The 19,870-nt window shown below is 40.2% G+C and overlaps 1 protein-coding gene across 1 annotated transcript in view; it reads left to right on the forward strand.

Annotated features, from left to right (window-relative positions):
* The window catches only part of ARHGEF10 (Rho guanine nucleotide exchange factor 10), a 205,784-nt gene that overhangs the window by 171,540 nt on the left and 14,374 nt on the right, over window positions 1-19,870 (forward strand). The window contains exon 24 of the mRNA XM_030198941.1: window positions 6,708-6,882. Within this exon, the coding sequence (XP_030054801.1) occupies window positions 6,708-6,882 (175 nt within the window). The remainder of the gene's footprint in view (window positions 1-6,707; window positions 6,883-19,870) is intronic.

Consider the following 19,870-nt stretch of genomic DNA (forward strand, 5'->3'; position numbering starts at 1 on the left):
ATTATTAGCAATGTTATTATAGCTTATCGTTATCATAATTCCTGTTTATTTTCCATAACACAATGCCTCTGATGTAGTTATTTATTTATTACATTTGTACCCCGCACTTTCCCGCTCATCGCAGGCTCAATGTGGCTTACATAGTAACAAGAAAATACAATCAATAGTAACAGAATCAACAAAGGGGGTATGTGATAGGACAAATGAACAAGGAGTAAATGGGATAGAAGAGGTATGAGAAAAAGGATAGGGATAGGTAAGGCGGTGGAGCGATTAAAGAGAAGATGGGAAGAGCATGGAGGGTAAGAAGGTTGGTAGGAGATGTTTCTGAGTCATTGTAGATAGTGGTTATTTGAACAGGTAGATAGATGATTTGTTTATGTTTGTTTATGATAGGTCAAGTCACTTGGGTAAACCTGTTTGAATAGATGGGTTTTCAATTTCAATTTATATTTCTGTATTCAACATTGTTCATGTTTTGTTTGGTTTTCCTCCTTTGTTGTAACTTTGAAAATTTAATAAAATCTCATGGAAAAAAAAAAGCACTTACATACAACATCCATCCCCCTTAGCAAAAGAAGCGCTAATGGGAATGCAGACTGCATTGAACTCCTTAATACATGAAAGAAGCAAAAAGATGCTCTGTTACCGTAAATTTCACTATCATTGGGAATTGTCTGCGTAGACTGCTGGCCCATATTACAAAGAATACCTCAGGTTCTAGATACATATCTGGTCTGCGAGATTCACAGGGCCAGCTTCACAGTGAGCTGCCTGCTGTAGCATAGATCTTTTAAAAATATTTTCAGGATTTCTATGCGGGAGGGGATCCACATGATGGCCCTGATGTAGACGATTATTTGGAAGATGCAGGATTGCCTAGGCTCAACTTGGACATTCAACACGCTTTGAATGCCCCTTTAATGGGTAAAGAATTACAACAAGCCATTAAAAATCTTTAAAATTGTACAGCCCCAGGTCCAGATGGCTTCACGCCTAAGTTTTATAAATTGCTATCTATACAGGTATGTGGGCCTTTGGTAGCATATTTTAGAGTAGCTATGGAACAGGGCGCCTTTCCCCCTTATATTAATGAAGCCTTAATTACTCTTATACCGAAGCCAGGTAAAGATCTGATTAATCCGGAGTCTTACAGACCCATATCACTTTTAAATGTAGACTTGAAGCTTTTGGCCTGTATATTGGCTACTAGACTGGCAACTTACTTACCATACCTTATAACTGATTCTCAAGTGGGATTTGTCAGAGGATGCCACTCAGTCTCTAATGGGAGGTGGGTTTTATTAGCTATATTTCATGCTTAGTACACCCGCTAATTGGGAATGCTCATAGCTTTATACGCAGACAAGGCCTTTGATAAGGTAAACTGGTCATATCTGTTCAAGTTATTACGATATATGGGTGTAGAAGACTGGTTTTCCCAAGCTCTACATTTGCTGTATACTGAACCTAGGGCCTCAGTTTTTGTTAATGGTCTAAGAACAGCTTTCTTTCCAATTCAGCAGGGCACCCATCAGGGATGCCCATTATCACCACTTTTATTTTTGTTATACTTAGAGCCCTTCCTTAGAACATTACAAAAGGAGACAGATATATAAGGGATCAGGATAGATCCGAAGGAGCTCCGTGTACTGGCTTTACAGATGACCTCTTACTTACCATAACCAGGCCACAAACATTTCTGGAGCACTTACTAGATTTAGTAGAAGAATTGTATTATTATTCAGGTTTTACGTTAAACGTATCTAAATCTGTAGTGATGCCTTTCCAGGATGAGGTTCGACAGGCATGAGAGGGACCCTTTCCTTTAACCTGGGTGGATGGGCCAATTAAGTATCTAGGCATTAATATACCTCAAGACCTCACACAATGTAATGTAGATCCATTGCTGACACATACAAAATCACGTTAAATAGTTTCCTCTATCGTTGATATAATATTACTGCCAAAATGGATATATATTTTTCAGATGTTATCTTTGATTTTACTGTTAAACTGCCAATTCACTAATTTTTATTTGTAGGCAGCTCGGAGAACTCGTTTGTCTATAACTCGAGTTTACTTATCCCGCAATAAGGGTGGTCTGGGATTATAAGGGTTCATATATTGTCTTAGGCAAGCGTGATGCGTCATATTAATGATTGGCTGCGAGGGGTGACCCATTTCTCCTTTACACAGGTGGAGTTGCATTTGTTAAAGCCCTTGCATAAGAGTGCACTGCTTCATTTGAATTCGAACTACCTTGGTAATTTTTATCCCTCATATCCTTTGTACAGGTCAATGCAGCAGGCATGGTGCTGAGTATGTGGTATGCTGGGATTATCTTAGTTTCCCCATTCTTGCCTATACAGGGAAATGCGGCTTTTAAGCTGGGAATGTCAACTGTGGCATTCTGGCATTGGAAAGAAGGGGTTATCTTATATCTTTCATTGCCTTACCGAGAATGGGAAAGTACGCACCTTTCATTCTTTATGTTCTGAATATGATTAGCACCTTCAGTTGTTTTTCCATATTTACAACTTTGTCATTATATATCAACTTTACCTGCTGAATCTTTAACTTCAGCGGTTCACAAATCTATTTTGGAGGCCTTCAGTTTGGAAACCGAGTTACAAGTACCACTCCGGTGTCATCTTACACACTGGACAATACACAATCTTCATCCCTCTGACCTTCCACATTTACCTCATTCGATTACCTTGTATTTGTTATCAGCCGACTGGCCTCTTACGGTACTTTGTAAGCCACATTGAGCCTGCAAATAGGCGGGAAAATGTAGTGTAAAAATGCAACAAATAAATAAATAAAACTCTACAAGACCTGCTACAAGACTTTGATTTTGCACAACCAGCGCAACAGTGGACCTCTGATCTTCATGTAATAGTAACAGGGGACCAGCTTAAGCGAAATCTGCGCATACAGCGGTCCCTGACCTCAAACCAGGGCCGTGCCGACACGGTAAGCGAGGTAAGCATGGCAGGAGGACGCCATCCTCTGGGGGGCGCCCCGCCGCACCATGCTTACCTCGCCCTCTTCTCCCCTGATCCTTGTCCTTTTTTTTTTTTTTTGTTTAAATTTACCTCTCCGGCGCGTGACAGCGTAGTGTTATTGAGGAGGTGGCGCTCCCCCGCCCCGACGTGTCAGTCTTTTCCCTTCGCTCGGTTCCGCCTTCTTCTGACGTCAGAAATGACGTCAGAAGAAGGCGAGACACTGAGCGAAGGGAAGAAGACACGTCGGGGCGGGGGAGCGCCACCTCCTCAATAACACTACGCTGCCACGCGCCGGAGAGGTAAATTTAAACAAAAAAAAAAGGATCTGGGGAGAAGAGGGCGGGTAGTGTAGCGATCGTTTTTGGGGGGGGGGGAGCGCCGGCGGAGCCAACTGCAGGGGGGCGCCGGAGACCCTAGGCACGGCCCTGCCTCAAACATACTAAATTGGTAATGAGATTATACATCTCTCCTCATAGAGCTTATTTGGCTCATTTTGCAGACTCAGATTGTTGTAGGAAGTGTGGGCAGGTGGCAGCCACCTTGGGGCGTTTATTCTGGAACTGTACAAAAATCCAAATGTTTTGGAGATCGGTGGGTGTGCCTGTTTCACAGCTCTGGAAAACATGTGGGACATCAAAATGTACTAACTAATAAGTTCAAGGCATGTTCCCAAATCTTTGTACTTTTTGAAATAGTACACAACTGATTTGCATTTACCTGTTCCACGTCACTCATTTTATGGACCTCCTGTCACGTCACCCCCTTAGTCATTTCTTCCCCAAGCTGATGTGCTCTAAACTCTATAGCCATTCTATCCCATTTATCATTTTGGTCATCGCATTCAATACCCTATCCAGCAAAGGCAGAATGCCTACATCTGACTCTTCTTCTGACTGGCTTTTGCCTCACAGCTTGAAACGTTTATTTTTTGGTATAAACTAATTTGCTTAAATAGATGAGACTAGATTCTGTAAATGGCACTCAAATTTGGGCGCCAAAATAATTGCTCACTTGGTGTTGTTTGTAAAATAGTGCGTAGCACCGGGATCCGTGCCCAGCTTTGGGTACGAGGATTTATACCAACTGAAACCTGGTGGAAATCCCCGCATGTAAATTAGGCATGGATCCCCTAAATTCTATAATATTGCATGCATCTTTAGTGAATGCCCCTAACCCACTCATGCCCCTCCCATGGCACCACCCCCTTTTCAGTTATACACTAAAATATTTGCATATGCACCTTTATAGAATAGTGCTTAGCAAGATGCACAAATCCAAATTGTTGCCAATTAATGCTAATAATTGTTAGTTAAATTGGGCAGGGAATGATGTATGATTTTTCAGAACTTTTTTTTATGTTAAGTATTTCATTAGGGAGAGTTGAATACATTAAGTGGGAGGCTTTCTACAGATTTTGTAGGGTTGTCATATGGTGCCAATCCTAAATCTATCCCTGTTAAAATTCAGCTAGTAAAACAAATTACATCATTTTATGCCATTATTGTAACTTACACATTTTTCTGAGTGAGCCAAGTAGTTAACAGAATAGAATTGCTATGTGATCTGGAACCATTTCATCAACATGCCAACAGTTTTCCTATACTCCTATGCAAAGCTGCTACCCAGACTACAAATTTGCATAATTATTGTTATGCAGTTACAAATGGTAGTCACATTTTAACTATCCCAGGAGGATGAAAAGCTCAGTCTACCATGTTATGATTTGAACATGAAAAACTCAGTTGTATATAGATGTTAGAAAGAGGAAGCCTTGCTAAAGAGCAGTCTTTTTTTTCGTAATTATTTTGAATGTGTTGACTGGCTCTCTCATCATTAACTAGTCCTTAACCCAGAGAAGATACTTACTTGTTGGATTCCAGACTATCATTCACAACTTTCTATGATCCCTGCTCTTTTTGACTGGCCCGTTCCTCCTGTGACTTTTTTTTCCATTACCTTGGAGTTATTTTTGACTCTGCCCAATGTTTCGATAAGCAAATTCCTAGTCGTGAAGATAGGATTTCTGGCTCTGCACTGTATTCACTTTCTTTGTGGTCTCTTAGATTTTTCCATCCTGCGTATTCTCATTCATGGTTTTATGACTTCAAAGATAGATTATTGTAATTTGGTTTATGTGAGTATCACCAAACATCATCTTAAGCATCTGCAGAACATTGCTAGTCATGTCCTTTGTGGTGCCTCTAGATATTACTCTGTGACCCCACTTTGTTTGGCTTACTATAGGATGAGACAAACGTGGCACCCATTGCTGTACCAGAAATTTACTGCTATAATTTATTTTGAATCAAACGAATCAAACCAAAGAAGTGGAGGAAGCCAAACACAATGTTCGGGGTGACCAAAGTTTATCCTCCAAATAACTGCTGATAGAATGATCCAACACGGGCTGTTTCCTTTAAACGTAAAGCAAATTGTTCTTGAAAACAACCATTGTCAGAGTGGAAACTTGTTGAGGTCTAGGGCATTGATTTCACACTGTACCTTTCACACTGTATGAAATCATTTCTAAAATTTCATCTTGTGGAATACAAGTACTGCTCTTCCATTTACAGAATTAAAAATGTGCAGTATATTTAATATGTGAAATTGTATATCCCACTAATGGATTCACTACTACTACTACTTGACATTTCTATAGCACTACTAGGGTTACGCAGCGCTATAGATACTCTTTCTAGAAATGAGTCTGTTACAGATATAATGATATATCCCAACAGGTTTTATTTTGTATAAAATCTATGGAATAGGAATCTTGGGATATATATGATTAAGAAATTCATATTCTTCATCATAAAAATTCTTTTTGAGTAATGGATTCTTTTTTTTTTTGCCATGGAATGGTAAGGTTATTTTTATATTTTTTGGTATCTGATAAATTGGTATATAGCTTTTTGAAGCTTTCTACTTCAGGCCTGTCAGTTCAATCCATACTGCTGCTTATTAGTTATTCCAATACATGTATACTACAAGTTATATCATGGGCATTATGGCTGAAATTGGAGATCATTTTAGGAATGGCTGTGTGGCATTTACATGTGTAAATGGAATAAATGAATAAAAATCCATTTTACAGTGCCACTATTTACATGTGTAGATGCTGTTGAACATGTGTGTTCTGGGCATAATTTGGGCAGTTAGAAAAATGTATACATATATTTCCTTGAGTACCCATATGTATAAAAAATTTCCCTGTTGGCATTTTCTCTCTGAAGCATGCATAAGTGTCAGCTCTTGCTTGTTTGGACCTCTGGTCTCCATCAGTGATTGAGGGGGCAGTCCTGGTAATCTCGGTGATATCTAAAGGAAACTCTGAAATCTTGAAAGCTTTTGTCTATAAAATGTCAGCTTAATTTAGGGATGACTTCTAAGGAACAACCCGGTTATCATCAAAATATTCAGTAAGGAGTCCTAAATTAACTACTATCATTGTCAATATTCAATATTTTATTCTCAGACTTTTGACATTTAGACTAGGGTTACAATTTTTAGTTTACTTTTTCTTATTTGTATCATGTTCTATGTATTTTAGTATACATATAAAGTCTTTTGTTTTTCTTGTGTCTATCTCCAGTTGTGTAAGCAAACCAAAAATGTTTTAAATTAAATAAATACGAATTATATAATTACAGACCTAATTTAATGTTGGTGCTACAGTATTGTTTTTTTGTTTTGTAGCATCAACTTGAGGCCCATCATGAAGAAGGGATGGTGATCTCTCACATGGCCGTTGCAGGAGTTGGGATCTGGATTGCTTTTACGTCTGGATCTACACTACGCCTCTTCCACACTGAGACACTTGAACATCTGCAGGATATTAACATTGCCACTCCAGTTCACAACATGTTGTCAGGTAGCCTTTTTATGGTTTAAAGGTGGGTTTTTGGACAGGATGGGTGTAAGTGCTTGGTAGCTCTTTATGTATTTATGTATGTATTTATTTATTTATTTATCCACCTTTATTAAGATAATATATAGGAATGAATTGATTATAGCTAAACCATAAACAGTATCTGTTCTGTTCTGAAAGTTACTAAAGAAGAAAATTCTGTTGTCCCTGGCAACTGTCCCAAATATGTGACAGGTCCCATTAAACTTACTGGGATGGTGGAAGTCTAATGATTAGAGCAGCAAACTGAGAATCAGGGAGGCCCAGCTGAAATCCCACCACAGCTGATTGTACCGTGGCCACTTCACTTAGGGAGAAATTCTATAAGCCCAAAATCAGGCTCTGGAAAAGATCAATGCTAAGCACTATACTACAAAGCACCAGTTCTGACACCCAACTCTGGGTGCCAGTCTAACACCTGCTGAAACCTTGTGTAAATCCCATCGCCCAAGTTGGGTGTGGAGACCCAATATTCTATAACACTGTGCTCAAATTTTGGGAATTCCCAAGAACCACCCATGCCCCCTCCCATGACAACACCCCTTTTGTGTTGCATGCTATGGGATTTAGACACCCAGCATTATAGAATAGCGCACAGCCAGATGCCTGCACAAATCTTAATTGGTGCTAATTAACTACTACTACTACTTTTACTTATCATTTCTATAGAGCTACTAGGCATAAGCGGCGCTGTACACTTGAACATGAAGTGACAGTCTCTGCTTGACAGAGCTTACAAACTAATCAGGACAGACAAACAGGACAAATAAGGGAATTACTAAGGTGGGAATGATTAAAAAAAAAACAACATTGGTACTGAGCAAGTGAACAGGGATTAGGAGTTAAAAGAAGCCTCCAAAAGGTGGGTTTTTAGCCTAGATTTGAAGACAGCCAGAGGTGGAGCTTGACTTACTGGCTCAGGAAGTCTGTTCCAGGCATATGGTGCATTAAGTTAAAAGGAACAGAGTCTGGAGTTTGCAGTGAAAGAGAAGGGTTTGCATCCGATTATTGATGATTAACAGTGCCAATTAAGTTGAACACACATCTCAGAAGGGCGCCAAAATCTGGATGCCATATACAGAACATCACTAACCTTTTGATATGGTGTAATGTTGAGTACTAAACGAGCGTATATCAACAAAGCTGTATACAGTAAAATGGGTCAACGGCCCTATGAAAAAAAGAGTGCGTTTAATAACAATAAAACTGAACAATGTGCTAAATTAGAGAAAAATCTTTGGTAAGGTCAAGGAAAATATAAGGAAAATATATCTAAAAGCTATGCGAAACCTAACGATGCGAGTGTATCAGGGCTCTTGTAGCAAAACTGCGGAGACAAAGTTAAATACTAAAAAATCGCTCTGTGAATTCTATAGAAGCACGATTTGATATATACACAATGAGACACTTACCGCAATCTGGATAAAACCGCTCTTACAAACAGTAAACACGGTCTCAGTGAAGCAACAAGAAAGTATACACGCTACTCCTGTTATTTAAATGCCCAAAAATCACGCCAAAAAGTGAACAAGAGCGCTGTCACGCATGTGCATGAATATGCAAGAAAACGGAATACGGGAAAAAGGAAAAGAGGTTGTGCTGAACCATACCCAGGAGTTCATATAATATACGGAGAAATTATAAAAATAAGAAAATGAAAAAAGTAGATAAATAAATAAATAAAACGTACTGAAATAGACCGCGTAAATATTCATGACGCATCATGAATATTCAAAACAGGGCATAGGAACGACCTTCTTAGTCAAATTGAAAATCTTCTTCTTAGAGGATGAACAAGCAAACTGTCCACTTCCAAAAAAAAGAACTATGTATATAAATGAAAGGAATGAGTTATACATGCAAGAGAGAAGTGTATAATTAGAGATGCTCTTACTCATCTAGGCCTGTAAAAAAATACTCGTTCTTATCTAAAAGTAAGTCCAAAGAGGACAGTGAAAAACGAATGCTTACCTTCATTCAAACCTGGAGGTGCTGGGGAATATGTTACAGACAATGCTATTGAGTTCAGACCAGATGGAGAGATACAGTGTTGCAATGGACATGGATGTTGCAAAGTAGCAATATTGTATACTAGTAAAAAAGCCCCGTTTCTGTTGCAAATGAAACGGGGGCTAGCAAGGTTTTCTTCAGAGTGTGCATGTGGGAGTGTCCCTGCCCTCTGCCCTCTCTCCCTCCCCCTCCCCCCCTCCGAGTCCAGTCCTTCAATGTTAAGTTTCCTGCTGTGCTGTGTTTGTGTTACAGAGAGAGTGAGGGCATCTCTCTCCCCTCCCCCCTCTGAGTCCTTCACTGTTTCCTGGGATTTCGTGCTGTGCTGTTGTCCTTCACTCATGGGGAAACCGGATATCTCTGGCGCTTCACACTTCCGGCTGGAGGCTTCATAGAACGTTGGGGTTGCCTTTTATATATATAGATATTGTTCCAGGCAGAATTATATATATATATATATAATGTGTAATAAAAAGGATTAGTAAACATTGACAATGAACTATAAAAGGCGAATGAAGTCAACCAAATGAATGAAAAAAAGAAGAAAAAGATATATATATATATATAGAGATATATATATATATATATGAAATCAATGAAAAAAAGATAAAAAATAGACATAGAGTGTAAATGAAATACAAAAAATGTAGCTTATTTGCATATTTCAGAATCACTGAAAATGAAAAATACTATGAAAGAGAGGAGAGATGTGAGTAGGCAACTGTGAGGTCACAAAAAGAGTTTATATTCATTTTCGACATTCAGTCCCAAAGGTTCCAAGCTCTTTAATTGAAAAATCCATTTTTTTCCTCATGTAGCAATGCTTTATCTGTAATTTGTCTACGCCAGTTCCCTATGAGTGTTTTAAAGACAAAGAATTTGAGGTCGTGTATCGAGTGTTCCATCTTTTTCCAGTGAGATACCAGGGGAGCTGATTTTACGTTTCTCTTGAGACATCTACGGTGTTCTATAATACGAGTTTTTATGGGTCTCTTGGTTTTTCCTATGTAAGCAAGAGGGCACGGACAAAGTATAACACAGATGATATTAGATGTTGTACAATTTGAGTCATGTTTCAAAATATATACTCTGTTGGTGCTGGGATTAGTAAACTGTCTTGTCTTGTTTATATCTGATTTTGTAGACTCCTGAGGAAGGCACCTTGGCGACGAAACACAGCTGTGCAGAGTCATTTTTTATGTTACCTAATAAACTGCTTTACCTTTTATATGTCTCCCACTGATTGGAAAGAGCCTATCTTCCCCACTCCTTCTTTGCTCTACATTTGACTGTTTCTCCGTGGGGATTTGGTGCACCTCCACCTTTGTGTGGCCTCCCTTCGATTCCTGAATATCACTCTCCTTGAGCTATAGCTGAAAAAATGCATAAGCTACATTTATTTATTTATTAGGATTTATTTACCGCCTTTTTGAGGGAATTCACTCAAGGCAGTGTACAGTAAGAATAGATCAAACATGAACAATAGGATCAGCAATGGGAACACATGATCAAATTTAGCTATTGAAAAGTCCCTCTGGCTTTCAATGTCCCTTTCGACAGTCCCCAGTGACCGACTGACCCAGCAGGCGCCATGAACCAGTCAATTCTGGACTACTGTAGTATTTTTCTTCCTGGTGGAGTGTCGTCTTGATTTAATGTTTTTTCTATCCCATCTTTATTTGGATTTCTTTTCTTAATTTTCTTGATTTTTCAAATGTTTGCTACACTGCTTTGACCTATTTAATGTAAAGGCGGTATATTAAATAGTCAGTAAACTTAAACCTAGCCACCGTATTCCGATGCGTAATTTCACTGTACAGAGAATTACAGGAATCATTTCAGCTCACACCATAGAACCCACACAGGGGCGAAACCATTTACATGCACTGAGTGTGGTAAAAGCTTCAGACAGAAGTCGGACCTCACAAAGCACCAGAGAAGTCATACTGGAGAGAAACCATTTATGTGCACAGAGTGTGGTAAAAGCTTCAGTCAGAAGGCAAACCTCTCAAAGCACCAGAGAAGCCGCACAACTTAAACCATTTTCATGTACTGAGTGTAGTAAATGCTTCAGTGAGAAGGCAGATCTCAAAATACACCAGAGAATCCATATGGGACTAAAACCATTTATGTGCAGTGAATGTGGTGAAAGCTTCAGTCAGAAGGCACATCTCAGTTTGCACCAGAGAACCCACATAGGGGTGAAACCATTTATGTGCACTGAGTGTGGTAAAGCTTCAGTCAGAAGGCAAACCTCTCAAAGCACCAGAGAAGCCGCACAACTTAAACCATTTTCATGTACTGAGTGTAGTAAATGCTTCAGTGAGAAGGCAGATCTCAAATACACCAGAGAATCCATATGGGACTAAAACCATTTATGTGCAGTGAATGTGGTGAAAGCTTCAGTCAGAAGGCACATCTCAGTTTGCACCAGGGAAACCACACAGGAGTGAAACCATTTCCATGCACAGAGTGTGGTACAAGGTTTAGTGAAAAGTCAGACCTCACAACGCACCAGAGAATCAATACATCTGTCATATCCTCAAACTGTCATTTTCCACTGCGATTGTCCCTGATGCCTTCAAACATGCCGTAATCACCCCATTCCTTCAAAAACCTTCTCTAGATCCTACCTCTCCTTCCAACTAATCACCCCATCTCCCTCCTCCCCTTCTTATCTAAGATACTAGAACATGCTGTCCTCTGTCGCTGCCTCTTTCTTCTCAAGCTATTCTTGATCCACTCCAATCTGGCTTTCGCCCCCTTCATTCAACTGAAACTGCACTTGCTGAAGTCTCCAATGATCTATTCCAGGCTAAATCCAAAGGGCTCTACTCTATCCTCATCCTTCTTGATCTTTCTGCTGCTTTTGACACTGTTGATCACAGTCTGCTCCTTGGCACACTGTCCTCACTTGGATTTCAGAACTCTGCTCTTTCCTGGTTTTCTTTCTATGTCTCTCAGCGTACTTTTAGTGTTTACTCTGGTGGATCCTCCTCTTCCTCTATCCCAGTCTCAGTGGGTGTACCTCAAGGATCTGTCCTAGGACCTCTCATTTTCTCCATCTATACTTCCTCCCTTGGTGCTGTCATTTCAGCCCACGGTTTTCAATATCACCTTTATACTGATGACTCTCAGATCTACCTCTCCACACCAGAAATCTCGGCAGAAATCTAGGTCAAGATATCTACCTGCCTATCTGACATTGTTGCCTGGATGTCTCACCGCCACCTGAAGCTCAATATGTCCAAAACTGAGCTCCTTATCTTCCCACCTAAACCAACCTCTCCCCTTCCCCCACTCTCTATTTCTGTTGACAACACGCTCATTCTCCCTGTCTCATCTGCTCGTAACCTTGGGGTCATCTTCGACTCCTCCCTCTCCTCTGCACATATTCAACAGATTGCTAAAACCTGTCGCTTCTTCCTCTATAATATCGCCAAAATTCGCCCTCTCCTTTCTGAGCCTGCTACCAGAACCCTCATCCACACTCATCACCTCTCACCTGGACTACTGCAACTTGCTTCTCACCGGTCTTCCACTCAGCCATCTCTCTCCTCTTCAATCTGTTCAAAATTCTGCTGCACGATTAATATTTCGCCAAAGTCGCTATGCCCATATCAGCCCTCTTCTGAAGTCACTTCACTGGCTCCCTATCCATTTCCGTATACAATTCAAGCTCCTCTTATTAACCTATAAGTGCATTCACTCTGCTGCCCCTCACTACCTCTCCACCCTCATCTCTCCCTACACTCCTTCTTAGGAAGGCAAATCTCTCCTAATTGTACCCTTCTCCTCCATCGCTAACTCCAGACTCCGTTCCTTTTATCTTGCCACACCTTATGCCTGGAATAGACTCCCTGAGCCATTACGTCAAGCTCCATCCCTGGCCGCCTTCAAATCCGGGCTAAAGGCCTACCTGTTTGATGCTGCTTTTAATTCCAAACTTATCACTTGCTCGTAACCTTTATCTTATCTTCCTCTCTTCAATAGTCCCTTTCCCCTTATGTCTATCTGTCTGTCCTACCCATATCCCTTATTTGTCCTATCTGTCTATCTTGATTTAGATTGTAAGCTCTAATAGTAGTAGTACTAACACTGATAACTGCACTAACACATGGGCGGAGCCTGGGCAGGACTCGCATAAGTGTAAAATGCTATAAATTATGCATGGATTTCTGACATTTAGACACTTAGCAGTAACTCTATGGCTGGCATAAGTGTTCGCACCCAAGCACATCTGTGTGTGTGTGTGTCTACACCCAATTATGTTAGTATTCTGTAAAGGAAAGTAGGTGCTTACCTTCTTTTGAACAAGAGGAGCTGTGTAACAAATACTATTCCGGGAAGATCGAAACAGCCAGGGACGGACTGCTCCATTTGGGCATCTAGGCAGTGCCTGAGGGCCCAAAGGCTCTAGGGAGCCCAGAGGCTCAGCCCAGTTGCACGCCGCTGCCGCACACTACAACCCCCTCCCCCCCCCAGGTCCTACCTTGAAGGGCCTTGGTGGTTTAGTGGTCTCTGTGAGGTGGGGGGGGGGGGGATGAAAGAAAAACACCGTCTCCTGCCCACTGCTGCTATTCTGCCCGGCCCCGCCATGTTTTAAAAATGGCTACTGAGAATCCCTGCGGTGACGGGCAGAATAGCAGTAGTGGACAGGAAAGAGTGGGGTTCTTTCCTGCCTCCAAAGAAGCCACTAGACCGCTAGGGTCCTTCAGGATAGGATCGGGAAGGGCCCACTAAGGCTTAGGGGACTGTGGAGTGTGGAGGGGTGGGTGGTGGGAGGGTGGCATTGGGGGGGGGGGCAGTGGGCAGCGGCCAGGAGAGTGGGGCCATATCGCCTTCACTGCCAGGGGGCCAGATCACCCTCAATTCACCCCTGGAAACAGCACATGATTTTTGATTGTATACAATAGATGTGTTCACAGCCAAAACATAAAAGGACATGGTACAACAGTACTACTACTACTTATCATTTCTATAGCACTACTAGACGTGTGCAGCGCTGTACACTTGAACATGAAGAGACAGTCCCTGCTCGACAGAGCTTACAATCTAATTAGGACAGACAGAACAAATAAGAGATAAGGGAATTACTAAGGTGGGGATGATAAAATATGGGTACTGAACAAGTGAGTAAGGGTTAGGAGTTAAAAGCAGCATCAAAAAGGTGGGCTTTTAGCCTAGATTTGAAGATGGCCAGAGATGGAGCTTGACGTACCGGCTCAGGTAGTCTAGTCCAGGCATATGGTGCATCCAGATAAAAGGAACGGAGTCTGGAGTAAGCGGTGGAGGAGAAGGGTGCAGATAAGAGAGATTTACCCAGTGAATGGACTTCCCGGGGAGGAGTGTAGGGAGAGATGAGAGTGGAGAGGTACTGAAGAGTAGGCAGAATGAATGCACTTATAAATCAGTAAGAGGAGTTTGAACTGTATGCGGAAACTGAAAGGGAGCCAGTGAAGTGACTTGAGGAGAAGGCTAAAATGGGCATAGCGACACTGGCGGAATATAAGTCACGCAGCAGAATTTTGAACAGATTGAAGAGGAGAGAGATGGCTAAGTGGGAGACCTGTGAGAAGCAAGTTGCAATAGTCTAGATCACACTGACTGCAAGAAGACCCTCTGGGTGACAGCGAGGAATGCTAGAGTTTGCCATCTCAGTAGGGCAATGAGCATGATCATATATTATCTACCATTTTAAAATTTTTGCCCGATGTTGCCGTTAGAGTAGCACATTACAAGCATGTAAGGGGAGGCAGGGCTGTTTGTGCTAAGTGGTCAGGGTGTGTGCAGGGGTCTGATGGATGAAACCAAGACTCTCTATTATATCATGACCACTAGGAATGCTGGGTAGATGATGCCCTGATGAATCTCTTGTGTACAGCACATGAGATTCCAATGGCGAGTGACTCAAGATTTTCTGTCCTGCATAGAAGGGGTTAAAAGATTGTATAGTACTTGTAAGGGAAAAATGTTTGACTAGTGTCCTGTGAATATTTTTCTTTAATGGAAAAAAACAGCTGTGAAGAATAAAGATTGTGTAAATGGAAAAAGTGTTTTGTTTTCTTTTACTCACTAGTCTTACAAGCCAGCAGTTTATGTCTGCACTTTGTGACTTTAGTAAGTACTTGAGTGCTTAAACTTTCCCCTTTGATTCCTGTAGAGCCAAGCAAATAAGTTGAAGCGGCTATGCAAATGAGGGAGTTAAGATAGGCCTGTTCAGCTGTTTTTGGCTATTTGCCCTTCAGTTATACAGTGCATGCTGAGTGCATTTCCCTTCCTTTGTCAATAAGGAACTGACCTCACTGGAGTGAGTTTGTGTCAATAAAAGGATAATTAGGCTTATGCATGAGGAAATGGGGGAGCTAATGCATGCCATGATTTGGAGTGGGCTGGGTTTGAAGTGTTTCCTCATATATTCATTACCACTAGTTTCACCATTATTCTTCTTGTGCAATCCGTGCTGTAGTTCTGAGGAACAAATATTCTATTTGCCAGAGTATATGAATATTCACCTTGGCTGCTTTCTGGCAGCTCAATAGAGGAATTATCTTCCTACCGTAGGTATAAGAAATTATGAGCAAAAGTTACAATGAAAAATACTAAAATTTGTCAAATTGGTTTGCTTACAGAGTTTTGAACTAGCGCATCTTTTGCTCAAATATTTTGTAGTCTACACCATCTTCTTGATGTGACTATTTTCAGATTCCCCGGTCTGCATGTCCACAGACTAATAAGCTCAACTTTAAATGAAACCTCCCCAGGGAGTTTCCCTTTGAAATCCACTGATGCATATACTGTGGATGTTGTCCCTTTATTAAAAAATAAAAAAAAAATAAAATAAAAGCCTTGAAAATAAGAATAATAATTCCATAACAAGAATAATGGAAACACTACCGCAGGCCATTTTTCAGTGCAACTTAGTAAAAGGACCCCCGGCACATAGATGCTTCTGTTGTCTTTATAAATAGGCGCCTTTTTCGACTTTTCACATGTTATAAATTAGCCCTTACGTTCATTGTCAAAAATGCTTACTTTCAGATGCCAATAAGCCCCACCTGCCCAGCTTCTCACAAGAGGGTCCTTCGGCTTTCCTTGTTTTTAAACTACAGTTATATGAGAACTGCCTTAAGTTGTTATCTTTCACAACAACCTTCTTTGACAGCTTTATTTGTCCTTCCACTGGTGTGTTCTCCCAGGCTTACATTCCTTAACCCACAGAATGGCTTTCTCCTTCCAGCCCCTCAACTGTTTCTATTCATTGAACTAAAATAACTGTTTCTGGCGTGTACCCTTTTTCCGAAGAACAGTGCTTACTGTTCAGCAGTAATTGAACAAGAGGGTAGTTTGGAATGTCATTGTGGTGTGTACCCTGTGTGACCGTGGGATCTGTACTGTTGTTCTGTGCTCTTTGTCTTGTTAAGCTCTGTGAGCATAGTTTGAGTTTTATTGTAAACATGAGGTTTTCCCCCTCCCTTATACTGAAAATGCCAAAACAGAAGGAAGAGGAATGCAAGGAATATAGTACGTACATTTTTCAGCCAGTATTTCTTTTTAGTTAATTTGTAAGAGTCATCAGGCTATAATTCTTCAGTTCAATCTCTCAGCTGCTTTTGACATGGTAAACTATCAATGTTGAGTGATACCGGCATTACTGATAGAGTATTGAACTGGTTCACGGTGTAAAGCATATGAAGATGTGTTAAAAACCCTGAAAGGTGAAATGCGGGGTACTGCAGGGATCTCCCTTATCTCCCATATTATTTTAATGCATTAATGAGCTCTTTTGGACATTTTCCATCAAATTTAAATGTAAAACAATATACCTATGCCGATGACGTTGTTGATACCGGTAACACTTAAAAACACAACTCCAGCAACTACTGTTCAGACTTGACTTGATTTAGTGGAAACTTGGGTTATTCGATGTTGCCTGAAATTAAACACTGGAAAAACTAAAATGTTGTGGTTAGGACCAACTTTAACTTCTCCGACGAGTAAGGTATTAGCTCTTAATACAATCTTTCTTCCCATTGAATCCACTCTAAAACTTCTAGCTTTAACAATTGATTTTGTGTTACCTCTACAAGCCTAGGTTAACCTCCTGAGAAAATCTTCTGGAAACCAAACAGCTTCGTTGAATTAGATAATGTTTTCATTTGGAACATTTGAAAACAATTGTGCAAGCCTGTGTAAATGGCCCAATTAAATTATGGTAGCGTAATTTATACAGGCTGTTCCAATCAGGAAGCGATTATAAACAATGCAAAATGCTTCAGCTAGAGTTATCTATAAAACTTGAAACTGGTACCCGGCTATCCCTCTTTTAAAATCTGTACATTGGTTGTCTATACAGGCTTGGACACTGTTCAAAACCTGTTCTCTGTATTAGAATTATTCATTGCATGGCAACATCCTATCCATCATCTTCTGCAAAGACAACATGCAATATAACCTGCTTAACTATAAACTTTCCATCAGCTAAAAACTTAAAATTCTTCTCTGCTTTCGTACCAGGCTGCACAGATATGGAATTCTTTGTAAATCTCAGAATGAATCCAAATTACTTAAGTTTTAAGAAACAGCTAAAAACTTATTTGTTTGAATGATTTTTTGAAAGTTACGTTTTTATTTTAATATTTTATTCAAATTTCAGTTAAACACAACTCCCTGGAAATGCTTTGAAACTGCATTGAACTATGTGTCTGGTATTTTGTGATATATAAATAATTACATTGTATTTCTAGATGAACAGATGGGCAGTATGTTTCTGCTCTTCAGTCTTGAAGGGCCCTGTTTACTAAGGCGCGTTAGCGTTTTAAACGCACCTTCAATTAGCACATGCGCTAACCATGTAGACGTGTACACAGTGAATGCGCATACATGGTTAACATGCGTTAAAGACACTAATGCGCCTATAACACGGCTTAGTAAACAGGGCAATTAATGTCATGGTTGATGTGATGATTTTATTTATTTATTTATTTATTACATTTGTACCCCGCGCTTTCCCGCTTATCACAGGCTCAATGCGGCTTACATAGTAACAAGAGAATACAATCTGTAGTATCAGAATCAACAAAGGAGGTTTGTGGAAGAACAAATGAACAAGGGGTAAATGGGATAAAAGAGGTATGAGAGAAAGGATAAGGATAGGTAAGGAAGTGGTGCGATAAAGGAGAGGTAGGGGAAGAGCATGGAGGGTAATAAGGTTGGTAGGAGGTAATTTCTGACTCATTGTTGTTAATGATTAGATGAACCTGTAAATGGATGGGTTGCTTATGTTTGCTTATGGTAGGTCAAGTCGTTCGGGTAAATCTGTTTGAATAGATGGGTTTTCAATAGTTTCCTAAAGGGAAGGTATTCACTAGTTGATCGAATGTATCTGGGTAGAGCGTTCCAGAGTTGGGATCCCAGGTAGGGGAAGTTAGATGCATGATATGTTTTGTACTTTAGTCCTTTGCAATTGGGAAGGTGCAGGTTAAGGTATGTTCGTGAAGATGTTGACCTGTTTCTGGATGGAAGATTTAATAGATTGACCATGTAACTTGGTGATACTCCATGGATGATCTTGTGGATTAGTGTGATGGAATTAAAGTTGACTCGTTCTCTAATAGGGAGCCAATGAAGTTTCATACGGAGGGGTGTTGCACTTTTGAATCTAGGCATCCCATAAATAAGTCTAGCTGCCGTGTTCTGGGCAGTTTGAAGTTTTAAAAATGGAAACTAATAAAAGACATTTATACCAAGATACCAAGTTGAAATAGATTTGATTTAAAGTTGTGAAAGTGGTAGCCCTTTTGACAGTAAGTTCTACCAAGATAGCAAGAAGTAGAAAGGGAATGATATCTTATGCCAGCAAAAATAAAAATGGTGACAACAATATCGGTATAGCAGATAGGTGAAGAAAATTCCTTTGATGAAACTAAAGCACATGTAAAGTTGTTTATTCAGGAAGGATCTTATTATTCCTGGAAGTTTGCTTCTTTCAATATTCATTAGGCTTAGAAAGGTATCATTTCTACCCTACTAGTCTGTTTAGTTATTTTTTTTTGTTTGTGTTTAATCCAAGAGTTTTCTCTTGCTTATTTTGGTTTCTAGCTCAGCTTGAACCACAACTGGTCTATAGTTTTTTGAGCCTTCATTTACAAATATCCAAGGATTTATTTATGCATCTCCCCCCTCCCTTCCTCACTCCCAAGTTATTGCAGCAAAGATGCAAAACTGGGGGCCAAGAACCAGGACTTTTTCTGGAACCCTGTAATCATGGGCCTTGCATCTAACCATAGGTGACACTGTAACTGATGACCATGCATCCTCTTCCTCAGGGGACCTTGAACTCTGCCTCCACAGCATTCCCAGCCAACCCAGGGAGCAGAAGAGCTGATTCCAGGATGGAAATTCGGACCTTCGCTATGGTGGTGCCCAGCACTATCACTGTGCCACCACTTTATATGATTTTTAATGTTACCAAGTTAGCAGTAGACCTCTCAGATGCCATTTCCTTTTACCTGAGATATATTAATTGTTGTATAAGATGTCTTCTGGTAATCTTCTTCCAGATATGTGGGGATGTCTCGCAGCTCATTCCACGGGATGTGCTTTCATGTGTATTCAACGTCAGTCTTTCCTTAATATAAATATCAATCAAAATTCATAATATATTTTATTTATTTATTTATTTATTTGGATTGATTACCCGCCATTATGAACACATTCACCGAAAGGACCGTACAGCAGGTCCAGTTTAACGTAAAACTTACAATAGTAAAATGACCAAATATAAACATAAATACAGTAAATGAGGTAAACTTGGAAATATGATATCAGTGCAGTACAAACAATACCATAATAAACAGAATGGAAGAATATTCAAATAATGTAGATATAATACAGTCAGGATAATATCAATGAAATACATAATAAGCAAACCATTGAACATTCA

This window comes from Microcaecilia unicolor, chromosome 3, assembly GCF_901765095.1.
Source record: "Microcaecilia unicolor chromosome 3, aMicUni1.1, whole genome shotgun sequence".
Lineage (NCBI taxonomy): Eukaryota > Metazoa > Chordata > Amphibia > Gymnophiona > Siphonopidae > Microcaecilia > Microcaecilia unicolor.